The 19,636-nt window shown below is 43.2% G+C and overlaps 2 protein-coding genes across 11 annotated transcripts in view; one reads left to right on the forward strand and one right to left on the reverse strand.

The window, feature by feature from the left end:
- Positions 1-17,445, forward strand: PRDM4 (PR/SET domain 4). Of its 7 annotated transcripts, none has more exons than XM_035126972.2 (12): positions 1-658; positions 5,722-5,855; positions 6,297-6,473; positions 7,173-7,961; positions 9,539-9,619; positions 10,733-10,780; positions 11,851-11,969; positions 12,781-12,866; positions 14,430-14,557; positions 15,036-15,344; positions 16,109-16,277; positions 17,133-17,445. In XM_035126972.2, exons 1-12 carry the CDS (start codon positions 648-650, stop codon positions 17,443-17,445), a joined length of 2,364 nt encoding a protein of 787 aa, XP_034982863.2. In that variant the 5' UTR covers positions 1-647. The 7 variants fall into 7 exon arrangements, with proteins under 7 accessions (XP_034982863.2, XP_034982861.2, XP_060135867.1 ...); XM_035126970.2 differs by having other exon boundaries at positions 3-674; positions 9,470-9,619; XM_060279884.1 differs by having other exon boundaries at positions 3-658; positions 3,899-5,855; positions 9,470-9,619.
- PWP1 (PWP1 homolog, endonuclein) overlaps positions 17,260-19,636 on the reverse strand; it is a 23,654-nt gene continuing 21,277 nt past the window's right edge. For 2 of the 4 annotated variants that reach the window (XM_035126978.2, XM_035126979.2), the window contains exons 14-15: positions 19,244-19,349; positions 18,462-18,574 (exon numbers count right to left, since the gene is read on the reverse strand). In XM_035126978.2, coding sequence (XP_034982869.2) covers positions 18,462-18,574; positions 19,244-19,349 — 219 coding nt within the window. Of the gene's footprint in view, positions 17,395-18,457; positions 18,575-19,243; positions 19,350-19,636 lie in introns of those variants that run through there. The other 2 variants (XM_035126976.2, XM_060279885.1) reach the window with 2 other exon arrangements.

Below are 19,636 nucleotides of genomic sequence, written 5' to 3' on the forward strand. Positions count from 1 at the left end.
GCGCGCGCGCGAGAAATCTGCTGAGCATGCGCGAAGGTGCAGCGGCCGGAGAAGCCCTTTCTCATCAGGACAGAGCGCAACGACTCCGGGGCGAAAGGGCAGCCGGTGCAGCGAAGGGCGAACAGGCCAGTCTAGAGAAGAGCGGTGGCGCGCGGGCTGAGGAGAGGGGGGGGGGTCGCTTCCTGGATGCGGGACGGAGCGGAAGCCATCGCCGTTCTGAGCGCGGCTCCCCCTCCCCCCTCCCCCTCCTCTTCTTTCCTCCCCTCCTCGGCTTTTGCCAGCGCGCGCTCTCTCTCTCTCCCTCTCGCGCGCCTCGTTCCCTAAGGGAGCGGCTGTTCTGTGGAGCCGCGCCACCTCCCCTTCCGGAAGGGGGCGCTATTCCTTCGGCTGAAGCGCCGCGTTCGCCTCGCCGCGCCTCCTCCCATGAAGCTCCCCTGGCGGAGGCCGGGGCCTGCGCTGAGGTGGGGAGGGAGGCGGCCGCGGCCGCGGCTGCTGCTGCCTTAGGTCGATGCCTGCTCGCTTGCTCGCCTGCCTAGGGCGGAGAAGGGCGGCGGCTGAGCGGGGAGGCCAGATGAGGAGGAGGAGGAGGCCGCCGCTGCCGCCGCCACCGCCGGGCCCCCCTCAGCCCCACCTGCCTCGCCAGGTAAATGCATCACAGGTGAGAGGGCTCACAGGTGCGTTTGTGTGTGTCGGGGCCCAGTTTGCGCCGGTTGGTGAGCCTCGTTTCTAGCCCCTGAAGTTGAGCCTTGGGTTATGTGGAGTGGGTTGCCTCTGGGCGCGTCCAGAGTGCCGCTAGACGGATAATCCCTCAGGCTGCGGAGCAAACGGCGGTTCTGCAGCAGGCACTTGTGTCCAAGGAGGGAAAGCGCTCCAGAGATGGAGATTTCCCGGGATAGTCGCAGCAGGAGCCAGGATTTTTAGCATGCCAAGTCTTGGGAAGGGTCGAAGGCAGGCATTGAAGCTCAGAGTCTGCTTTGCACGCAGATGCTTCCAGGTTCGCAGTCCCTGGGGTCTTCAGGTGTTGGGGAGGATTTCTGCCTGAAATACATAGTGAACTAGAAGTGACTTGGTTTAAGGCAGCTATGTATTTATTAAACAGCTTCCCAACTGGAGAGGATGGTACATTAAACACTGGGAGTTGGAAGGATCATATACGATAACATGGTGTAACGTATATGTGATACTGATGGGTTTGGCATAGAGTAGAAATATGCTTAAACTTTATTGGAATGCCAAACAAAAGGTGATAACTGATGCTCTTTTTCATTGCTGTAATATTGCAGCACTATGTTGAGAGATGAGGTGTAAGTATAATTAAAAGAATTTGTGGTTTGAAAAGCAGGAGCTGGCAGTACAGTCATTCCATTTTGCCTGTTGGTTTTTTATTCACTAATTTTTAGCACTCTCCTTGGTCTGTATCAAGAGGTATGCATAGCTGGTTCTCAGCATGCACAACATACTAAAGCACACAACACACTAAAGATGCTGTGCCTTTCAGCTGTAACAGTGCCTTCCCACAGAGTGTTCACACCACCCCAGGCTTCACAATTCCTTTTGGAACTGCAGTCTGCTTCTCATGTTTGCTGTCAAAGTTGTAGTTAAGTTGCCTGATTGATGGACTTGCTGCTTTGGTCCCTACAGAGGGAGTTTACAAATTAGGTTGCACCCATGCTGTGCACTTCAAGCACTTTTATGTTACTTTTACATCATTCACCATTCATTTTAAGGGTGGTGGAGGGAAAGAATGTCACCAGTAATGTACAGAAAAAATAACTGTTTTCTTAGAATGGCAATAGCACCCACCTGAGAGGTGCCAGAACTGAATTCTGGCAAGTTCCAGCGGAAAAAGACCTGTCTAAAGGCATTGATTTTTGCATGATTTTTTTACCCTATATTGCTTAGAGCCAGTGCTTTTTTTCAAGAAAAATAGGTGCCAGTACTCAACATGAAGTTGTTACATTAAGTGCCACGATTTTTTAACAACAACAAAAAGGGTATTGTGTACCCTTGAGTACCCCCTGAAAAAAGCACTGCTTAGTGCAGTTTACAACTTTCACAATAAACAGTTCAACACTGGAAACAAAAAGTTCATTAAAGACATACAGTATATTGGTGATGCAAACTATGACCTTAAAGCCACAAAAAAGTGATGTCTTACACTTTGTGGATACTGTAAAGTCATTCTGACCCCTATGTTTTCCTCCCTTACGGTTTTGATTTGGGCTACTTTAAAATGAGGCTGCATTAAAAATATATAATTTAAACTGTATTTTAACCCGTATTTTAATTGTTTTTCTTTCTTTTACGTCTTACTGTAATTTTACTGGTGTCAGCCGCCCTGAGCCCGGTTTTGACTGGGGAAGGCGGGGTATAAATAAAAATTTATTATTATTATTATTATTATTATTATTATTATTATTATTATTGATCCTTGTCCATTGTCCATATCAGCAGTTTTGAAGAGTTGTGGACGGATGTGATACATATTCATGTTTTTGTGAAGGCAACTGCAGAGCATTGTTTTCTTTTCAAGATTATCACAGAGATTGTGCAGGTGCAGGGAGTTTTAGAGCAAACTGGAGAAAACTGTGTAGGAAACACTAAGAAATATTTGACTATTTGTCAGAATTGTCTGACAGCATTCAAAGGAAAGGTAAATATTTGTCTTGAGGGGGTTCCTTGCTTCTGTTCTCTTTTTTTTAAAAAAAGTTTCTTAAAATTTCTACACCAGTTGCTTCGAAAAAACCGCAAAGCGGTTTACAAAACAATAACACTGAGAAAAATTACAACTATACTTTAAAACACTCAAAAGTTAAAATCCTAAAACAGATTAAAATTACCTCAGCTTTCTAAGCAACTAGAGTGCTTCTCTGAGTAATATCTTGAGTGACTGAGCATTTGTAACAGAGTTAAATATTCAGTTACATAAGCACAGAGATGGAAGCAGGAAAATAATAAAGTGTATATGTCTAGTTAGATAATAATTAAACTTGAAAAGTTGAAAACTTTAATTAGCTGATTAATCAGCTTAAAACAAGGGCTAATTTTAAATAATTGTTTTGTCCTGTAAACTTACTTTGTATTAGCAATTGATAGAACATTGTTTCTGATGTGCTCACGTAATAGAGGATGAAAAAGGAGATAAAGTAAAGATGTCTTTTCCTTCAAGTGCTGCATAGTTACTTTTGTTTGTTGAACAGTAACTTCTCATATGCTTCATTTCTTCAAAACCTGTATAGAAGTTCTACATGCATTTAAAGTTAACCAATACTGTATATTCCTGCGTATAAGACTACTTTTTAACCCAGGAAAATCTTCTCAAAAGTCGGAGGTTGTCTTATACGCTGGGTCATATTTCTTATACGGCGAGTATATCCCAAACTCTATATTTTAACTGGAAAAGTTGGGGGTCGTCTTATACGCCCAGTCATCTTATACACCGGAATATACGGGTAGGTTAAAATACAGGTTCATGTGGGAATGTACTCCTTCTTTGTTTTATGTAGTTTTGTTTAACAAAGAGGGTTTAATTTCAAAATCAGTTTGAATTTAAGGGGAAAGTGATGTGCAAAAATATATCAATTAGGTACAGGAAAGTGTTAGGTTTGTTATATTGAAAAGGCCATTTTTCCTTATGTAGTTGGTTGCTCTTTATAAAAGCAAGTAACTTTAAATATGGCAGTTTATATTGGCAGCATACAATTGCCATTGGATGTACTGGGTTTTTTGCATAATCAATGTGTATGTGTAGTAGCACCTAGAAATCACATTATTTAATATTGGGTGCCTGTCCAGTGATGTCCTTCTGTGGGCAGAAGGCACTTTGAGCCAATGAAGGCATCCCTCAGCAGAATGGGGAAGGAGGCCAGCTTCACTAATTCACCCTCCTCCCCTCCAGCTTCTTGTGTGACCTCCCATGCTGCTCCAAGAGTTGCTCAATCCTCTGGACCAGATTCGCCTGCTTCTTGGGAGAAAAGCAATGACAAACCTAGACAGCATCTTAAAAAGCAGAGATATCACCTTGCCTACAAAGGTCCGTATAGTTAAAGCTATGGTTTTCCCAGTAGTGATGTATGGAAGTGAGAGCTGGACCATCAAGAAGGCTGATCGCCGAAGAATTGATGCTTTTGAGTTGTGGTGCTGGAGGAGACTCTTGAGAGTCCCATGGACTGCAAGAAGATCAAACCTATCCATTCTGAAGGAAATCAGCCCTAGGTGCTCACTGGAAGGACAGATCGTGAAGCTGAGGCTCCAATACTTTGGCCACCTCATGAGAAGAGAAGAATCCTTGGAAAAGACCTTGATGTTGGGAAAGATGGAGGGCACTAGGAGAAGAGGACGACAGAGGACGAGATGGTTGGACAGTGTTCTCGAAGCTACGAACATGAGTTTGACCAAACTGTAGGAGGCAGTGGAAGACAGGAGTGCCTGGCGTGCTATGGTCCATGGGGTCACGAAGAGTTGAACACGACTAAACGACTAAACAACAAACAACAACAACTGGACCAGATTCCGTTTTTTCCTGCTCCCACCAATTCCCCCCCCCCAACACACACACCATTTTTGCATCACAAAAAAGGCAAGTGTGTATGTTAAATAAGTGCAAGTTGTAAGTTACCTGTATCTGCTTGGATAGCATTTTGCTACGTGTTAGAAAGTGTAAAAATTCTATCACTGAATGATTGCAATAGTAGGGGAGTTAGCTTAACAAGGTGTAGATACTGATTAAGAAATATTGCAAGCTAAATTAATAACACTAGCAGTATCGTCCTGTTGATATTTACACAGAAGTCCTTGTGGGTTCATTTGGGACCTTTGCCTAGTTAAGTGTGCTTAGGTCTGCAGCATTTATTTGGAATATTTATGAACTGCTTAACATTACAAAATACCATAGTGGTGTACAAGAATAAAACAATGAAAACATAACAAGTAAGAACAGTTATAAAAAGAAATTAGATACTGCCCACAATTCAACTCGTCCTCCTGAGAATGCCAGTAAAAGCATTTGAGAAGCATGGAGCCCAGGTGTATAACACACATAATGGCTCAATATTCTTTTATTGACGATGATTTTAGATGGCTGAAAATTATTTTAAATAAATCACAATAATTGAACTTGTGAGCTTCTCATAGGCATATGGATGGCCACCATGGAAAATATGTTGGACCAGATTAATCTCTGGTCTGATCCAGCAAGGCTCCTCTTATTGAGTTGCATTGTGCTGTATGTAGAAATGTTCTGTATAAATGTTTTTTTCTGTAGACCTTATATACTTCTCTTGATTTATCCTGTCAAGACGTGCAAAAACAAATATTGTAAAAGTCTAGAGAAGAAATCAAAATATTAATCTGGAATCTTTTACCATTGAAGAACACAATCAATAAATGACATGCTGAGGCTTGACCTAATCCAGGGATGGTAATCCAGCGATGGGAAGCAGTTGCTGTGTGATTTGAGTTCTCATCATCCATGATCACTGGACACATGCTGGGACCCAACAGCATCTGGGGGGACCCAACAGTTCCTCATCCCTGATCTAATCTATGTGGGGAATGGTTTGTAAGCCCTTTACACCTTGTTGCATAACTATGTAGTATACTGTTTGCAGCAGTGAATGTATGTATATTAAGTGGAAAACTTTGGGCAAGATAAGGAGCAGGTCTGAAAACTTGTTTGGCTGGAATTTGATCTGCATGTGTTACACGTTTTCTTTTGTCTAGGATGAATGAAATGAGCCTGAACCCTGTAGGGATGGAGCAGCTGACCGCTTCCTCTGTGAGCAATGCCCTGACTGTCTCGGGAAGCCACTTAGGGTTGGCTTCCTCACCAACACACAATGCCATAACAGCACCAGGTAACATAACAAGCTGGGGGAAACATTCTTTTTTGTATTATGTATATCTTTGTGCTGTTTAGACTAGGGGAAGGTGTGTAGCTGACCAGGCCTAGGAAAAGTTGGAGGGCTGCATTCCTCTATTCGAGAGGAGTTGTTTTTACAGTACTTAGGTCCTTTGTCTCATATTATGCTGCTCCTGCCACCAAAGCTTGGCATCTGGGGGTCCTGGTGTCAATTTCACACACTTTCAGTTATATGAGCGTTTTTGAAATGTTACCAAAAACACAGTGTCCACCCACAGTGCAGAGTTCTGCTGTGACAAGCAGCAACTCCCAAGAACAGCAGCATTTTCCCCATTGTGGTTAGAAACCAATACTTTCAATGATCCTCCTCATTTTAATCGCCCTTTGTGCTTCTTCTTAATTTATTGGCTATATAATTGCATTTTATTTCTGCTAGGATTACCAGTTGCAATTCCAAATTTGGGGCCCTCCTTACCTTCTGCTCTGTCCCTGATGCTTCCAATGGGCATTGGGGATCGGGGAGTGATGTGTGGAATACCAGAGAGAAACTATACCCTACCTCCACCACCATACCCTCACCTGGAGAGCAGCTACTTCAGACACATTCTACCTGGTGAGTAGTGCGGCTGGATGGAGACGTGTGTTGAGATTGAAGTCTTTATTCAGCAGGAAGGTTTATGGGAGAACCTCTTGCAGGGGGAATGAGTAATAATGTTGGTCCAGCAAGCCCCTGTGGGTTAGATGGTAGGATATGTATTTCAGGGAAAGGGTTAAAAACATGGTAAGTTAAGTAAGTCTCTTCCATTAAAAAAAAAAAGTTTAACCATTAATCATATACAGAAGCAGGCTTTTCGCAGAATTGTAGTCGTATGCCTTGCTTTCTTTTTCTCATGACTTGAGAAATCTTGGAACTGCATAGAATTGCTATTTGTGAGTCTTAACTTTTTCATGACTTGGGGTTTTTATTTATTAAATTTATATCCTGCCCTTCCTCCCAAAGGAGTTCACAAGGTGGCAACAGCCTCTAGAACAGGAGTAGACAACATGGCGCCCTCCACATGTTTTGGACTACACTCCCATTGGCCCCAGCAGGCACTGCCAAGCGATCATGGATGATGGGCGTGAAGTCCAAAACATCTGGAATTCACCATGTTGGCTATTAGAGCTTTAGAACTGTTGGATTTTTATTTGTACATATAGGTTGCTGTTAGGTTCAGCAACTCTAAATTTGCCTTTTTATTGCAAACTGATCCTCTTCTCACTTTCTCTTCTCTTTTTCTCCCTTCTCTTTTTCTTTTCTCCCCTTCTTCAGGTCTTTTATCTTATTTAGCTGACAGACCTCCACCTCAGTACATCCACCCCAACAATATAAATGTTGACAGTAATCCAGCTTTATCTGTCTCCAACAACCCTTCAGGCTTAGATCCCTACCAGCCCAATGGAACGGTGGGTCTCGAACCAGGCATTGTCTCCATGGATTCCCGCTCAGTGAACACACACAACACCCAAAGCTTGCATCCCAGCGACAGCCATGAGGTAGCTCTGGATACCACAATCTCCATGGAAAGTGTTTCGAGGGTTACCAGCCCAATCTCTACTGACAGGATGGCTGAGGAACTTACAATGGGTGATGTGGCTGGGGATCATTCACAGATTGCAAATGGAAGCCATAGTCATGAGCCTCTAGCTGTGGATGCTGTGGGTAGCAGCTTAGCCACGGACACTGTAGGTCATAATGGTGTCCTCCCTATTCATGGTAGCAGCTTGGAGCTTCCTGTTGTTATGGAGCCTGACCACATTGCAGGCCGTGTCAGTGGTCTATCTGACAGGACGCTTGGCGACTCCATTCATGCGGTGGCCATGAGCAGCAATTCTGTGAGTGTGGCACTTTCTACCTCACACAACCTCACGTCCCTGGAATCCGTCTCCTTACATGAAGTGGGTCTCAGTTTAGAGCCTGTGACCTCCATAAGCCAGGAAGTAGCCATGGGACAAACTCATGTGGATGTCTCCCCGGACAACCTTTCCTTTGTGCCGTCATCGCTGCAGATGGAGGACTCCAATTCAAACAAGGAGAACATGGCTACCTTGTTTACCATATGTGAGTGCTTGTCACTGTATGCTTGCCTCAGTTTCTGGGCATTTTTTTGCATTGCAAGGTAGAAGGTTTCTTGCAGTAAACATATTCAATTCTGGTGACAGAGTCCAGCTGAACTGTAAAAGAAATCTTACAGAAGTTGGGGGAAATTGGGCTAAATCAGGCACCCCAAACTTTGGCCCTCCAGATGTTTTGGACTACAATTCCCATCTTCCCCCAACACTGGTACCGTTAGCTAGGGATCATGGGAATTGTAGGCCAAAACATCTGGAGGGCCGCAGTTTGGGGATGCCTGGGCTAAGTCTTACATTGTACAGAACTGTCATTTAAAGAAACCAACAATTCGGTGTGCTTTTTTTTTTTACTTTTTTGTCAGCCCAGTTGATTTCTCCCTTCTAGATTACTAAAAATGACAAGTTTTTTTCCAGCTCATAGTACATACAGACATACCTAAGACACAGGAGTGGGTGTGGGTTGTTCCACTGTCACTGCTCATTCCCTCACATCTATACATACAGGCTCTAAAGTGAACGCAGCTCAATTGTTCTTTGCCCCCCCCCGGCTTTCTAATTGTCCCAAGTGTTTTCCCTTCTTACATGTTTGTTTGGTACTTTGTTATCTTCCTTATTAAAAAAAAACCACCAGCCCTGTTTCTCTTTTTAGCACTTATTTATATTTATTTGGTGACATTCTTAGCCACCCTTCACCATAAAGGCCCAGGGCAGGTTACAAAATTATATTGCAAAGTTAAAATCAAAACAATTTCTATCAGAATAGAAGACAATAGAAGTAGGTCCCTTGAAAATCTGCTCTGCCCCAAGAAAGGTACAAGGTGGTTTCCTGTTTGGTGGACCCTTTTGTCAGTTAGTGCTGTTGGGCTAGGAACTGGAATAAAAACTTGATCAAGTTTGTGTGTCTTGACTTTTAAGTGGCTATGTTCCCACAACAGGCTTTCCTCTAACTAAAACTATGTCTATTTGTAAGCACCCTTCCATGTGTTTCCCCATCCCTGCTGCACATAGGAATAATTCACCTCCACCTGCTACTCAGAATAAAGAACCTGTCTTTCCATCACATTTTAATGTTGCACAAATTGGTCTTGTATGTGCAGACCTATGTTAATGATGTGTATTTCCTCCCTCAAATAAATAAATTAAAAATTAAGCAAACCCAACTTCTGCAATATTTATCTCATGCAAATTGGTCTTATATGTGCAGACCTATGTTAATGATTTGTATTTCCCCCCCTCAAATGAATAAATTAAAAATTGAGCAAACCCAACTTCTGCAATATTTTCTGCCCTGGTCACTTGAAGGCAATTTTTAATTTCCACAAAGAGCTGGGCAAGTCATTATTTACAAATGTGCAGTACTGTATTAGAAAAAGAAGACTGCAGGCTCTTTGCGTTAACTATTTGTAACTTGACTTTTTGTATTTGTGACATCCTCATATTGGCTGTCTTGCTACAGTAACAGTATCCCCAATGTTCTGTGTCCTCCCTCAACTGCAGGGTGCACACTCTGTGATAAGGCCTACCCATCTGATTGTCCAGATCACGGGCCTGTGACCTTTGTTTCAGACACCCCCATCGAGAGCCGAGCCAGGCTTTCTCTCCCGAAACAGCTTGTCATCCGCCAGTCTCTCATGGGAGCCGAAGTTGGTAAGGATACCGTTAACTAGATTTTTATGAGGTGGGGTATGGTTGATTGGGGAGAGAAAAGGAGATCCCAAGTGAATAAAACCTCATATGGTAATAGTGGAAAACAAGATAATTAAAAGGTGGCATTTGCAAAGAAATTGGGTCTCGGAAGTTCATTTGTAAATGGGTGTACAAGACAAGAATATCTGTTTTGTGGCCAGAGAATGGTGGGAAGTTTTTAAATTGTGCCAATGCTCATTATTAAGTGGTTGATGAGGAAAGCAAAAACATTGTTGAGACTTGTTACCTTGATCAGGGGTAAGTTACACTGTGGCCCTTGAGATGTTGCTGGACTACCATCATCTGCGACTCTTGACCATGCTGGCTGGGGCTGATGGGAGTTGGGGTCCAACAGCATCTGCTTCCCCACTGTCACAGTGGCCGGAGTGGACTACTTCAGAGTAACGACGCTACGCAGCTCTGCATTTTATTCTTTTATTGGTGCTGCGTATTTACAGTGCTGAAGTCATTGCTATTTACACGGAGTGATGTGGTCAGTCGGTTTCAGAACCTCCTAATGGCTTTTGGCGCGTCTTTCTCCAACACAAAAGCTTTGGCAGACCCATCCTCTTTCCCCTCCTCTTTCTGCGTAATTCCGGAGTTGGGGGGATGGGTCTCCCCCCCTTATTCGCCCCTTCCTGTCCCACCTGGGACCCTGGCTCCTCTACCTTGCCTGAGCCTCGGCCCCGACTTCCTGCTTCCCCACTGGCATCGGAACTCTCTCTGCTTTCCCCTGTGCTCGGGGATGGGCTTGAACTCAGGAGGGGAGGGACTTCGCGATATCCCCTGTCCCTCACACCCACCATGTTTGCATTTTCTTATTTAGAACAGTTAGCCTAGCTACAGCAACTATTATATAGCCCTATAAAATTTTAGTGCCTCGCAGCTCCTTAAGGAAGGTAGTTGATGTGGAGGCAGGAGTTGATAATTAGAAGATCAAGAGTCTAGCAGCAAGTCATTTCACTCCCACTCAATGCAAGATTCTTAATAGGTAGTATTCTCTGAAGCGTATTTTTTATGTCTGCAAAGCTACATTAGTTTACACTAATAGAGATTGTCACCTTTTCTCTTCAGGTGGGCAGTATTGTCAGTTATCAACATGTCTTGGATCTTCCTCCTTGGGTATGGCCACTAGATAAATTTTGGCAATGAAACTCTGACTCCATCAGTTAGTGGATTTAGGCCTGGGCATTCATAGAAACTTATTGGTTTTATTTATATCCATGTATTTAAATGTTTCATTTAAGCCCTGTGACATTATATTTAGTTACTTGTACTTTTGAAAACACAGCTCCAGATCTGCTAAAATGGCAACTTTTATTTGGCCTAATATTCTCTGTTTTGCAAGGGTTTAATTAAACTCAAAGATAAGTTGGTGGGAGGAGTGATGCTTAAGTCTAAAACTTCCATAACATTGTTGCTGCAGTGTTCATAAAGGGCTTGAAACCCTTCAGGCCAATGACTTTCAAACTTTATATCTTCAGGAGACACTTTCTGCAATGACTAACTTGTTAATAGAACCCCTGTATGTCTCTTATGGCACCCCAGTGCATTTCAGGAGATCCTGGGGTATCTCTAAGAGCTTACATTCAATTTATGTGCCACACCATCCACGTCTGGTGGGTTTGTCTTCTTGAACTTGTAGTATGACCTATCTCTCTCCTACAGCAGTACATTTGGAACCCCTTTGTTGAAAACCCTCTGCCTTAAGGCATCACTCTCTTGGAGTAAGAATTAACAGCCTGGACAGAGATGTTTAGTGGAGTAACTGGGGAGATTATGGAGAACCTAGTTATTCTAATTGTGCAAAGAATTGGCAACCTGAGATGTTTGCTATATTCCTGGCTGCTTCTGCAGTTTCTGAAATAAGAATTTTCTATTTTTGCAGGAAGTGCCTTGAAAACTTAAATGAGCGAAGGAGGTCAGGACCTCACTTTCACAACTCGACTGAAAGTAAATGATTTGATATTAGAAGAAAAATAGATTGATGCAGTGATTAACAGTTGAGCGTACTCCCAAGAGTGTTATGTGATAGTAGTTGTTCCTGTGACTATCTCATTTTGTAGATGCTTTCATGGGCTGATGCTTAGCAGTAGTCCTCTGAGTGCTATACAACATTACATCTTTGCAGTGGTGGTGTTGGAATTTGTTAGGTGTAATCAGTGGGTTGTTGTTTTTAAACCTGTTGGCAGGTGTGTTGGCTAGAGAAACTATTCCTGTACGCACTTGCTTTGGACCCCTCATTGGGCAGCAGAGCCACTCCATGGAAGTAGCAGATTGGACAGACAAAGCTGCCAATCACATTTGGAAGGTCAGTTTGTGTTGTCATGTCCTCCTCTTCATTATTGAACCTTGTGCAAAAAAGACAGCTTGGGTTTGCCTTGTCTTCTTTTGTGTGCATGCACAAAAAATGGCAACATGACATTGGGTATGGTGAGAAAAGCAGCACGTTATCCTAAATTAAGTGGTATCTGTAGGTATAATATTCCATTTACAGATTTGAAAAAAGTGCTCAAGAGACTTGCCTTCCTTTTCCCTAGCTATAATGCTTAAGAATGTTATCTTAATAAAGGTGTGCGGAGCTTTTGGCTCTCCAGATGTTGCTGAACTACAACTCCCATCAGCCCCAGCAAGCATGGCCAATGACTAGGGCATGCTAGTACAGCAACATCTGGAGGGCCAAAGGTTCTCTACACCTGTTTAAGGCTTGTCTGCACAGCAGGCAAAATTGAGTTTAACACTATGGGCTTCAAAGCTGCCTTGTCCTTCTTTCCTTTCATCCTTGTGAACTGAAGCCCTGTCAGGAAGCTCTAGCACATAGTGCCTTACAAAGGTTCAGATCATGGTGTCTTGGAAATCGGGGTGGGAGGGAGGAATGTGCTTCTAGAAATGAAGCTATTCTCTAATAAAAGATGGTCCATAGTATGATGTCTTCATGCTTAGTTTACCCCATTTTTTTATTGTTTCCAACACTTAAGAAATTTGCTACATGCTCCTGCGACTTGCTGCAGGAAAGTCCTGGCTGTAATATTTCCTCCATGCTGCTGCAGCAGCGGCATTCTCTGTGGAGAGATTTTCCAAACATTTCAACTGGCACTTCCGTCTTACTTTTCTCTTGTCAGATGTACCATAACCATGTCCTGGAGTTCTATATCATCACAACTGATGAAAATGAATGTAATTGGATGATGTTTGTGCGGAAAGCCAGGTGAGAAAGCGATACACTTGGACAGGGTTAGGTATCTTAGTGGAGCAGTCATACTGGTATGATACGCATTCCTCCATGTATTTTATCAGAACCTTATCATTCTATCTCTCTTTTCTCTGCCCCCATTTTTACCTGAAATAACACTCTTGCTTTCTTTAACTGCTTTAGTCCAATATTTTGGACTCAAAACTGTAATCCAAGAAAACTTTTTTCAACCATACGTGTTCTCATAGAACTACACTGGCTATCAGATGGTTTCTGGGCCCAACTGAAGATGCTGTCCTGGCTTTTGAGACACTATCTGAATTTGGGGCATTTAGAGCAATGTAACCTTTAGGCTTAGGGGCCAAATGTGGCCCTCAAAGCCTTGCTGTCTGGCCCCTGGGGCTGCCCCAGCTACATCTCCAACTCGCCCTGCTTCTCTCACACAAGTGATTTTGCTTGACTACATTGTATCCTTGAACTCCCATGTCATTTATATAAATGGAGGATAGAGGTAGGGGTGTGTTTGTGTGTGTACAGTATATAGAAACTAGCCTACTGTAGAAAGGTGAACTTTACATTCACTGCCCTGCCCACTCTTGACCTACCACAGTTCCCCAGAAAGAAATGCAGCCCTCAGACTGAAATAGGTTCCCCACTGCAGGTTTAAATTATAATAATAAAAATAATACTAATACACCCAACACTGGCAACTTGAGCTCAGGTTCACCTTTCATACACACAAGTGTGAGTCAGTAACTGATTCTTACAAGATCCTAAATCCCTTTGTTGCCCTGACATGTCCCAAAAATATGCCAGCTCTGGGGCTGGGTTAGTTAATACCCTCTTACTGTGATCAAATGGAGGGGGACAGAGACAGCTTCCCCTCCTGCCTTGCCATATTTGGAAACAGGGCATAGGCTGTGGTGCAGTAGCTCTGCTATGGATTCTTCACCCATTCCTCCATAGGATTGCTCTGCCCTTCTTTAGGCCCACTTAAACCTTTCACCAGTACAACTAATTAACTTCCTCCACTTCTAAGCTTCCAGCTGTATTGTTTGGCATAGAGGTTTGTGGCAAAAAGGGTCAAATGTTTTGGTGCATACTCACAGCAGATTTCCTGAAATGGGCTGCAAGTAGTGGGGAGTAAAATATACAGGGTGTCAAAGACATAGGATCCAGGAGTCCAGAGGTAGACACTGGGAATGCTTAAAAGTAAAACAGTGACATCTGAATCTTGCAAGGGAATAATGTGACTATTGGTCATGCTGCCCAGAGCTGATGGGAGTTGGAGTCCGACAACATCTGAAAGGACACACATTCCCCATCCCTGTTCTAAAGATCTGCTCCAGGATAGAAGTTACCCACTGTGTGGACCACTGGATGGGAATGAGTACCATTACAAAGCTGAATTTCAGAAAGGTCCACACCTCCACTTCTTCATTCAGTGGAAAGATTTTTTCCTGACAGCTACAAAAAGTTACTGTTTTGAATTAGCTTAAACTAAGAATGTTAAGCTTTCCAGGAATATTGATGGAATAAATATAAATACTGGTTTCCCCTCTTCCCTGCTTATAACAGGAATCGGGAAGAACAAAATTTGGTGGCTTATCCTCATGATGGAAAGATTTACTTCTGCACCTCACGTGATATCCCTCCAGAGCACGAGCTTCGATTTTACTACAGTCGAGATTATGCCAGACAGATCGGTAAGCAGTTTGATGCACTTAATTGAATGTATCCTTTAGAAAACATCCACTTGCCTTTAGTTTGCCTCTTATCAGATCTATGTTTGAATGGATTTATCTCCATAATGTTAATTTTATTCATGTCCATAATATGGAATTCTAATTCTAGGTATTTTACAAAACGTTTGCCAAGCTGGATTATTTTGCAGGCTGGGAAGCTCAGTTCTGAGCTTTGAAGCTTGCTCAGCATCAGTTACCAAGGAACAGAAACTCTGTAATGCCCAATTTGTATATTGTTGGCTTTACAGTGCTATCTGAGCATTTGTTTGCACAAAGCTACTAGTTTGTAACTTTTTCTGTGCCTTCTGGTTTTTGTTCCTGCAAAATGCTTTACACTGAATAAAAAGGTAAGACCAGTCACCTTTAAGCAGAGCCAAGCTTGCAAGTACATGAGAGCTGTGGTGCTTGAAACTGTGAGATCTTGTTTTTTGCGTTAAAGGTGTTCCTGAGCATCCTGATGTGCACACTTGTCACTGTGGAAAAGAATGTTCTTCCTACACAGAATTCAAGGCCCATCTGAATAGCCACATCCATTTCCCCAGCCAGGGGCACAGCAGCAACCATGGACCAGGCCACAGTAAGGAGAGAAAGTGGAAGTGCTCCATGTGTCCTCAAGCTTTCATCTCACCTTCTAAGCTTCATGTTCACTTCATGGGGCACATGGGCATGAAGCCACACAAGTGTGATTTCTGTAGCAAAGCCTTTAGTGACCCTAGCAATCTCCGTACACACCTCAAAATACACACAGGTAAGTGTGGACCTTAAAATTCTAGAGTTGATCACGTGAAAGAGTTGAGTTGCCTGAGTTGTTGATGCACTGTCTTGATGTGGACAAATTTACACAAGCAAACTCAGTATGAGCTCTCAATATAGTTTTTCTTTCTGTGAAAGAAACTGTAAATTTGTTTCTTAGTGACTTGGTTAATTTTTTATTAGCATTCTTTTTTATGCCTTTGTCAGAAAGTCCAAGGTATTTGGCAGCATCTGTGGGCTGCAGTGTCTCCTCCTTCCTACCAAGCCTCTTTCACTAGAAATGAACATTGTATGCAAAGTTCCAGCTGTTGCATACTGTGCCCTAGAGCCCTGCTTAAAGTCCCCTGCACAAAATAGAAAGAACATATGGAAATGAGCTTTATTACCTTGCTTGCATGCCTTTTCTGTAGATCCTTCTATCCCAATTTACCGTTTTTGTTCAATACGTATTTGACTAAATGCTCTGTTTTTAGCCTTTAGCCAGATTTGAAACATTTTTCCAAAGAGGAAACACAAGGAGATAATGCCAGACTCTTGTATTATGATGGGAATGTAGGATGATCCAGTGTCCTGTTGGTAGTATAATGTGAGGAGAGCTCAGGGTTACATACTCCCTGGCATGTGAACATGCAGCTACCCCACATAATCTTCCTTGTTTATGGGAAACAGGGTGCTGGCTTAGGTTTTAAAGTGTTCATACAATTAGGTAAAAGGAACAATGTAAAATGGTATTATGCCCCTTGTTTTAACTAATTCCAGGTCAGAAGAATTATCGCTGTGCTCTCTGTGAAAAGTCCTTTACTCAGAAGGCCCACCTGGAGTCTCACATGGTTATCCATACAGGGGAGAAAAACCTCAAGTGTGATTACTGTGACAAGCTGTTCATGCGACGGCAGGATCTCAAACAGCATGTGCTCACACATACCCAGTAGGTAACTTGTAGGGGAAAGATTTTCTACAGAAATGCAGGTGTTGTCTCTTATGCACCTCTCCTCTGCGCAGAAGAGGGAGCGTGGTTGTTCAATACGTGCTCCCAGGGTGATTGGCCACCCACCCAGGCAGCCAAGAGCACAAAGCCTCTCAGGCTCTGTTCACAAGGCTGCCTACCGCTTCTGCTGGGAGAAAGAGGTAGCCCACCCGTGCCAAGGCAGAGGTGGTTGAGGCAAGCGCATGGACCTGCCTTGGAATGGGCGGAAGGAGAAGTCTAACAAAGCCTCCACCCTGGCTTGTGCAGGCTGGAGGTGGAGCTCTCCTAAGCATTCTCCACTGAGGGACAGGCATCCAGGCGCCTCTTAATGGAGAAATTTAAATAAGCTGCTGGTGGCAGAGGGAGAACCAGGCCAATACAGCTTCTTCACCCCTGACTTCTTTAAACTCCTCCTACCCTGCCCCCCAGCTGAGCAGCAGAAGGCACTTCAGACAAGGAGCCAGGGTGGGGGCAGCCTGTTCCCAGCGCTGGGAACAAGCTGCATTGTCCCCAGCCCCAAGAGGTGCTGGGGTGAAACCACCTCAGCTCCTTCGTCTAGAGTAGCGGCAGTTTCACTCTGGTGCCTCGCAGGGCTGGGGCCAATGCAGCTGCTTGTTTCAACATCACTGTGTATTGCCATGTTTAAAATCTGCTATCACCCAGCCCTACTTTAAATCACAGCTTAGCTCAACTGGTGACATGCAACCCAGATCAATAAGTGTTTGTCGGCTATGTATTTCCAGGTGTTTTTTTTTGTAAATATATACAGTCCACATCCAATCATAATTAAAAATGCTTATTTTCTTCCTTGTTTAGAGAACGCCAACTTAAATGTCCCCAATGTGAGAAGCTGTTCTTGAGGACAAACCATCTAAAGAAACACTTAAATTCTCATGAAGGAAAACGGGACTATGTCTGTGAAAAATGCTCCAAGGCTTATTTAACAAAATATCATCTCACTCGTCACCTAAAAATCTGTAAAGGACCAACCTCCAGTCTCTCAGCCCAGGAAGATGACGAGGATGATTCTTCAGAGGAAGAGGAATTGATACACTCTGTAAGGAGTGACACCTGTAGACTTAATACAAACATGTATGTGACAAATGACGCACTCTCTTGCCACAAATAAGAAATGGAGGACTTAAAATATAAATCAACCCGGCTTCCTAAAATCATGTTTATTACACTACAGTGAATTTCCGGACAAAGACCAGATCTCACCCCCTTATGAAAATGGCGTATGCACTCAGAGGTTTTCAAGAAGCATAAAAACAAACTTATCAACTATCCACTTCAAGTGTGGAAATTGCTACTGGTGATTTGGTTGAAGTGCAATGCATGACTTAAAGAAATTGGCAGATGCACCTCTGTATTCTAGTCAGCTACTTGGAACAAGAGCAGATACTCTCGTTTACAGTTGCTAAATTTGATTTGTATGCCATCAAAGCAGAACAGTGCCCTGAGTCCCCCCCCCCCCAGTGATGTATACATTAGTTTGGGCTCAATATGAACTTACTTAAATCAATATTCATTGTACACCAATGAATTGCCCATGTGTTATGACAACTAGTATTTGCAGATGAGACTGTTAATATACAGTATCGGATCAATACAGGAAAGCATGCTTATAATGCAGACTTGGTTTTAGCATGAGCCAGCAATTTGCTGTATATAGTGCCATATGGTATTACCTGTATGGTTACTAATAACCATGTATTTTGGGGAGTTCTGCTGCTAATATATTTATGGAATGAAGATTCATTTAAAATCTGTTTCCTTATGGAAAAATTAAAACACTGCTTTTTAACGCATGCATTAATTACCATTCTTTTCCTCAAACCTTTTCTGCTCATGTAGGAATCTCCCCCCCCCCCCCTGAACCACTTAAGGACTTATTGATGAAGTTAGATACATATTTTAAAATCTTCACTTCCTAAAGAATGAAAACATTGTATGAAAAACCAAGTGCTGAGGCCAGGTTTTTGTGTAATTTCCCTTTCTGTTCACTGCTCATTAGAGAGAAAAGCTGATATGGGCAGCTGAAGCTTTTTGCCCAATATCCTCCAAGGTGTAGATAAATCATTTTGGCACAGTCATGGTATCAATATTCACTTTATATTACACAGTGCAAAATGTAATACCAGATCATGGTTCCATTACAGCATCTGGATCACTGCTGCAGCCACTAGCAGAATTATTTGCTTCAGAACTTGATGTGGCAACTACCAGCCTCTGTCGGTTTCCAAACACTTCATTCACTGTAACACAAATAAGACGAGTAGTTCTGTTAGTAAGGTAAAGGGGCCCCTGACCAGTCCAGTCGTGTCCGACTCTGGGGTTGCAGCGCTCATCTTGCTCTATAGGCCGAGGGAGCTGGTGTTTGTCTGCAGACAGATTCCAGGTCATGTGGCCAGCATGACAAAGCTGCTTCTGGCGAACCAGAGCAACGCACGGAAATGCCGTTTACCTTCCCACCAAAGCGGTCCCTATTTATCTACTTGCACTTTGATGTGCTTTCGAACTGCTAGGTTGGCAGGAGCTGGGACCAAGCAATGGGAGCTCACTACATAAATTCTGGCCTTTAATAATTGCCATGTAAGCCATCTTAATGTGCTTGTTGCACACTTCTTTTAAACCAGGAAATAATGCAGTGACATCCACAGATGTAGTACACCTTTGACAATCCCTTCCCTCATTTACAAAAGAAATTCAGGAAGCCTTGGGAGTATTCTCTACCACACTTGGGAGCAGCTGGAGTAATCTCTGTGCTGTCTGGTAATAGATGGTAGGGGATGCTAAGCTGATCGATCATTTCTCTGACATTTTATACCCTATTTTCCTGTGGCAGTTTGCATAGTCAAAACACCACTTTTTCAGGATTGAACATGCCAACTAGAACTAAATGCAGATAAAACCAATAATCTCACCTGCAGAAATTGTGCTTATGTCCCAAACACGTAATCCTTGTCTCTCTCCTCCAAAGGCATAAACAAATGGTAAGTCTGGGCAAGATGCTGCACAGAAGAGGACACCCTGTGGGCAAAAAACAAAGCATAATTAGTTTGTAATCTCCCAGAAACTCAGCTACCTACCTCTCCTAAAAGAGAGCTGAGAATATATGCTTAATATGGACAGGTGCTGCTACAGCTTCCTGGTACATATCCAGTCCCAAGCTAGTGTATAAAACTTTGCATAGGAATCATAGTATCAATAGTTGAAATGGGGAATGAGGAACCTATAGGCTTCCAGAGGCTGCTGGACTACAACTTGCATAGTTTTTGGACACACTGGCCTGGGGCCAACGTATTCTCCGCTAAATG

The sequence above is a fragment of the Zootoca vivipara genome, chromosome 10 (genome assembly GCF_963506605.1).
Source record: "Zootoca vivipara chromosome 10, rZooViv1.1, whole genome shotgun sequence".
Classification (NCBI taxonomy): domain Eukaryota; kingdom Metazoa; phylum Chordata; class Lepidosauria; order Squamata; family Lacertidae; genus Zootoca; species Zootoca vivipara.

Excerpts from the sequence above, each read along its gene's own strand:
- PRDM4 (XM_035126968.2), top strand. Across the intron at positions 5,856-6,296 it reads CAATGCCATAACAGCACCAG|GATTACCAGTTGCAATTCCA; the intron begins GTAACATAACAA and ends TATTTCTGCTAG. Across the intron at positions 9,620-10,732 it reads TCTCATGGGAGCCGAAGTTG|GTGGGCAGTATTGTCAGTTA; the intron begins GTAAGGATACCG and ends TTTTCTCTTCAG.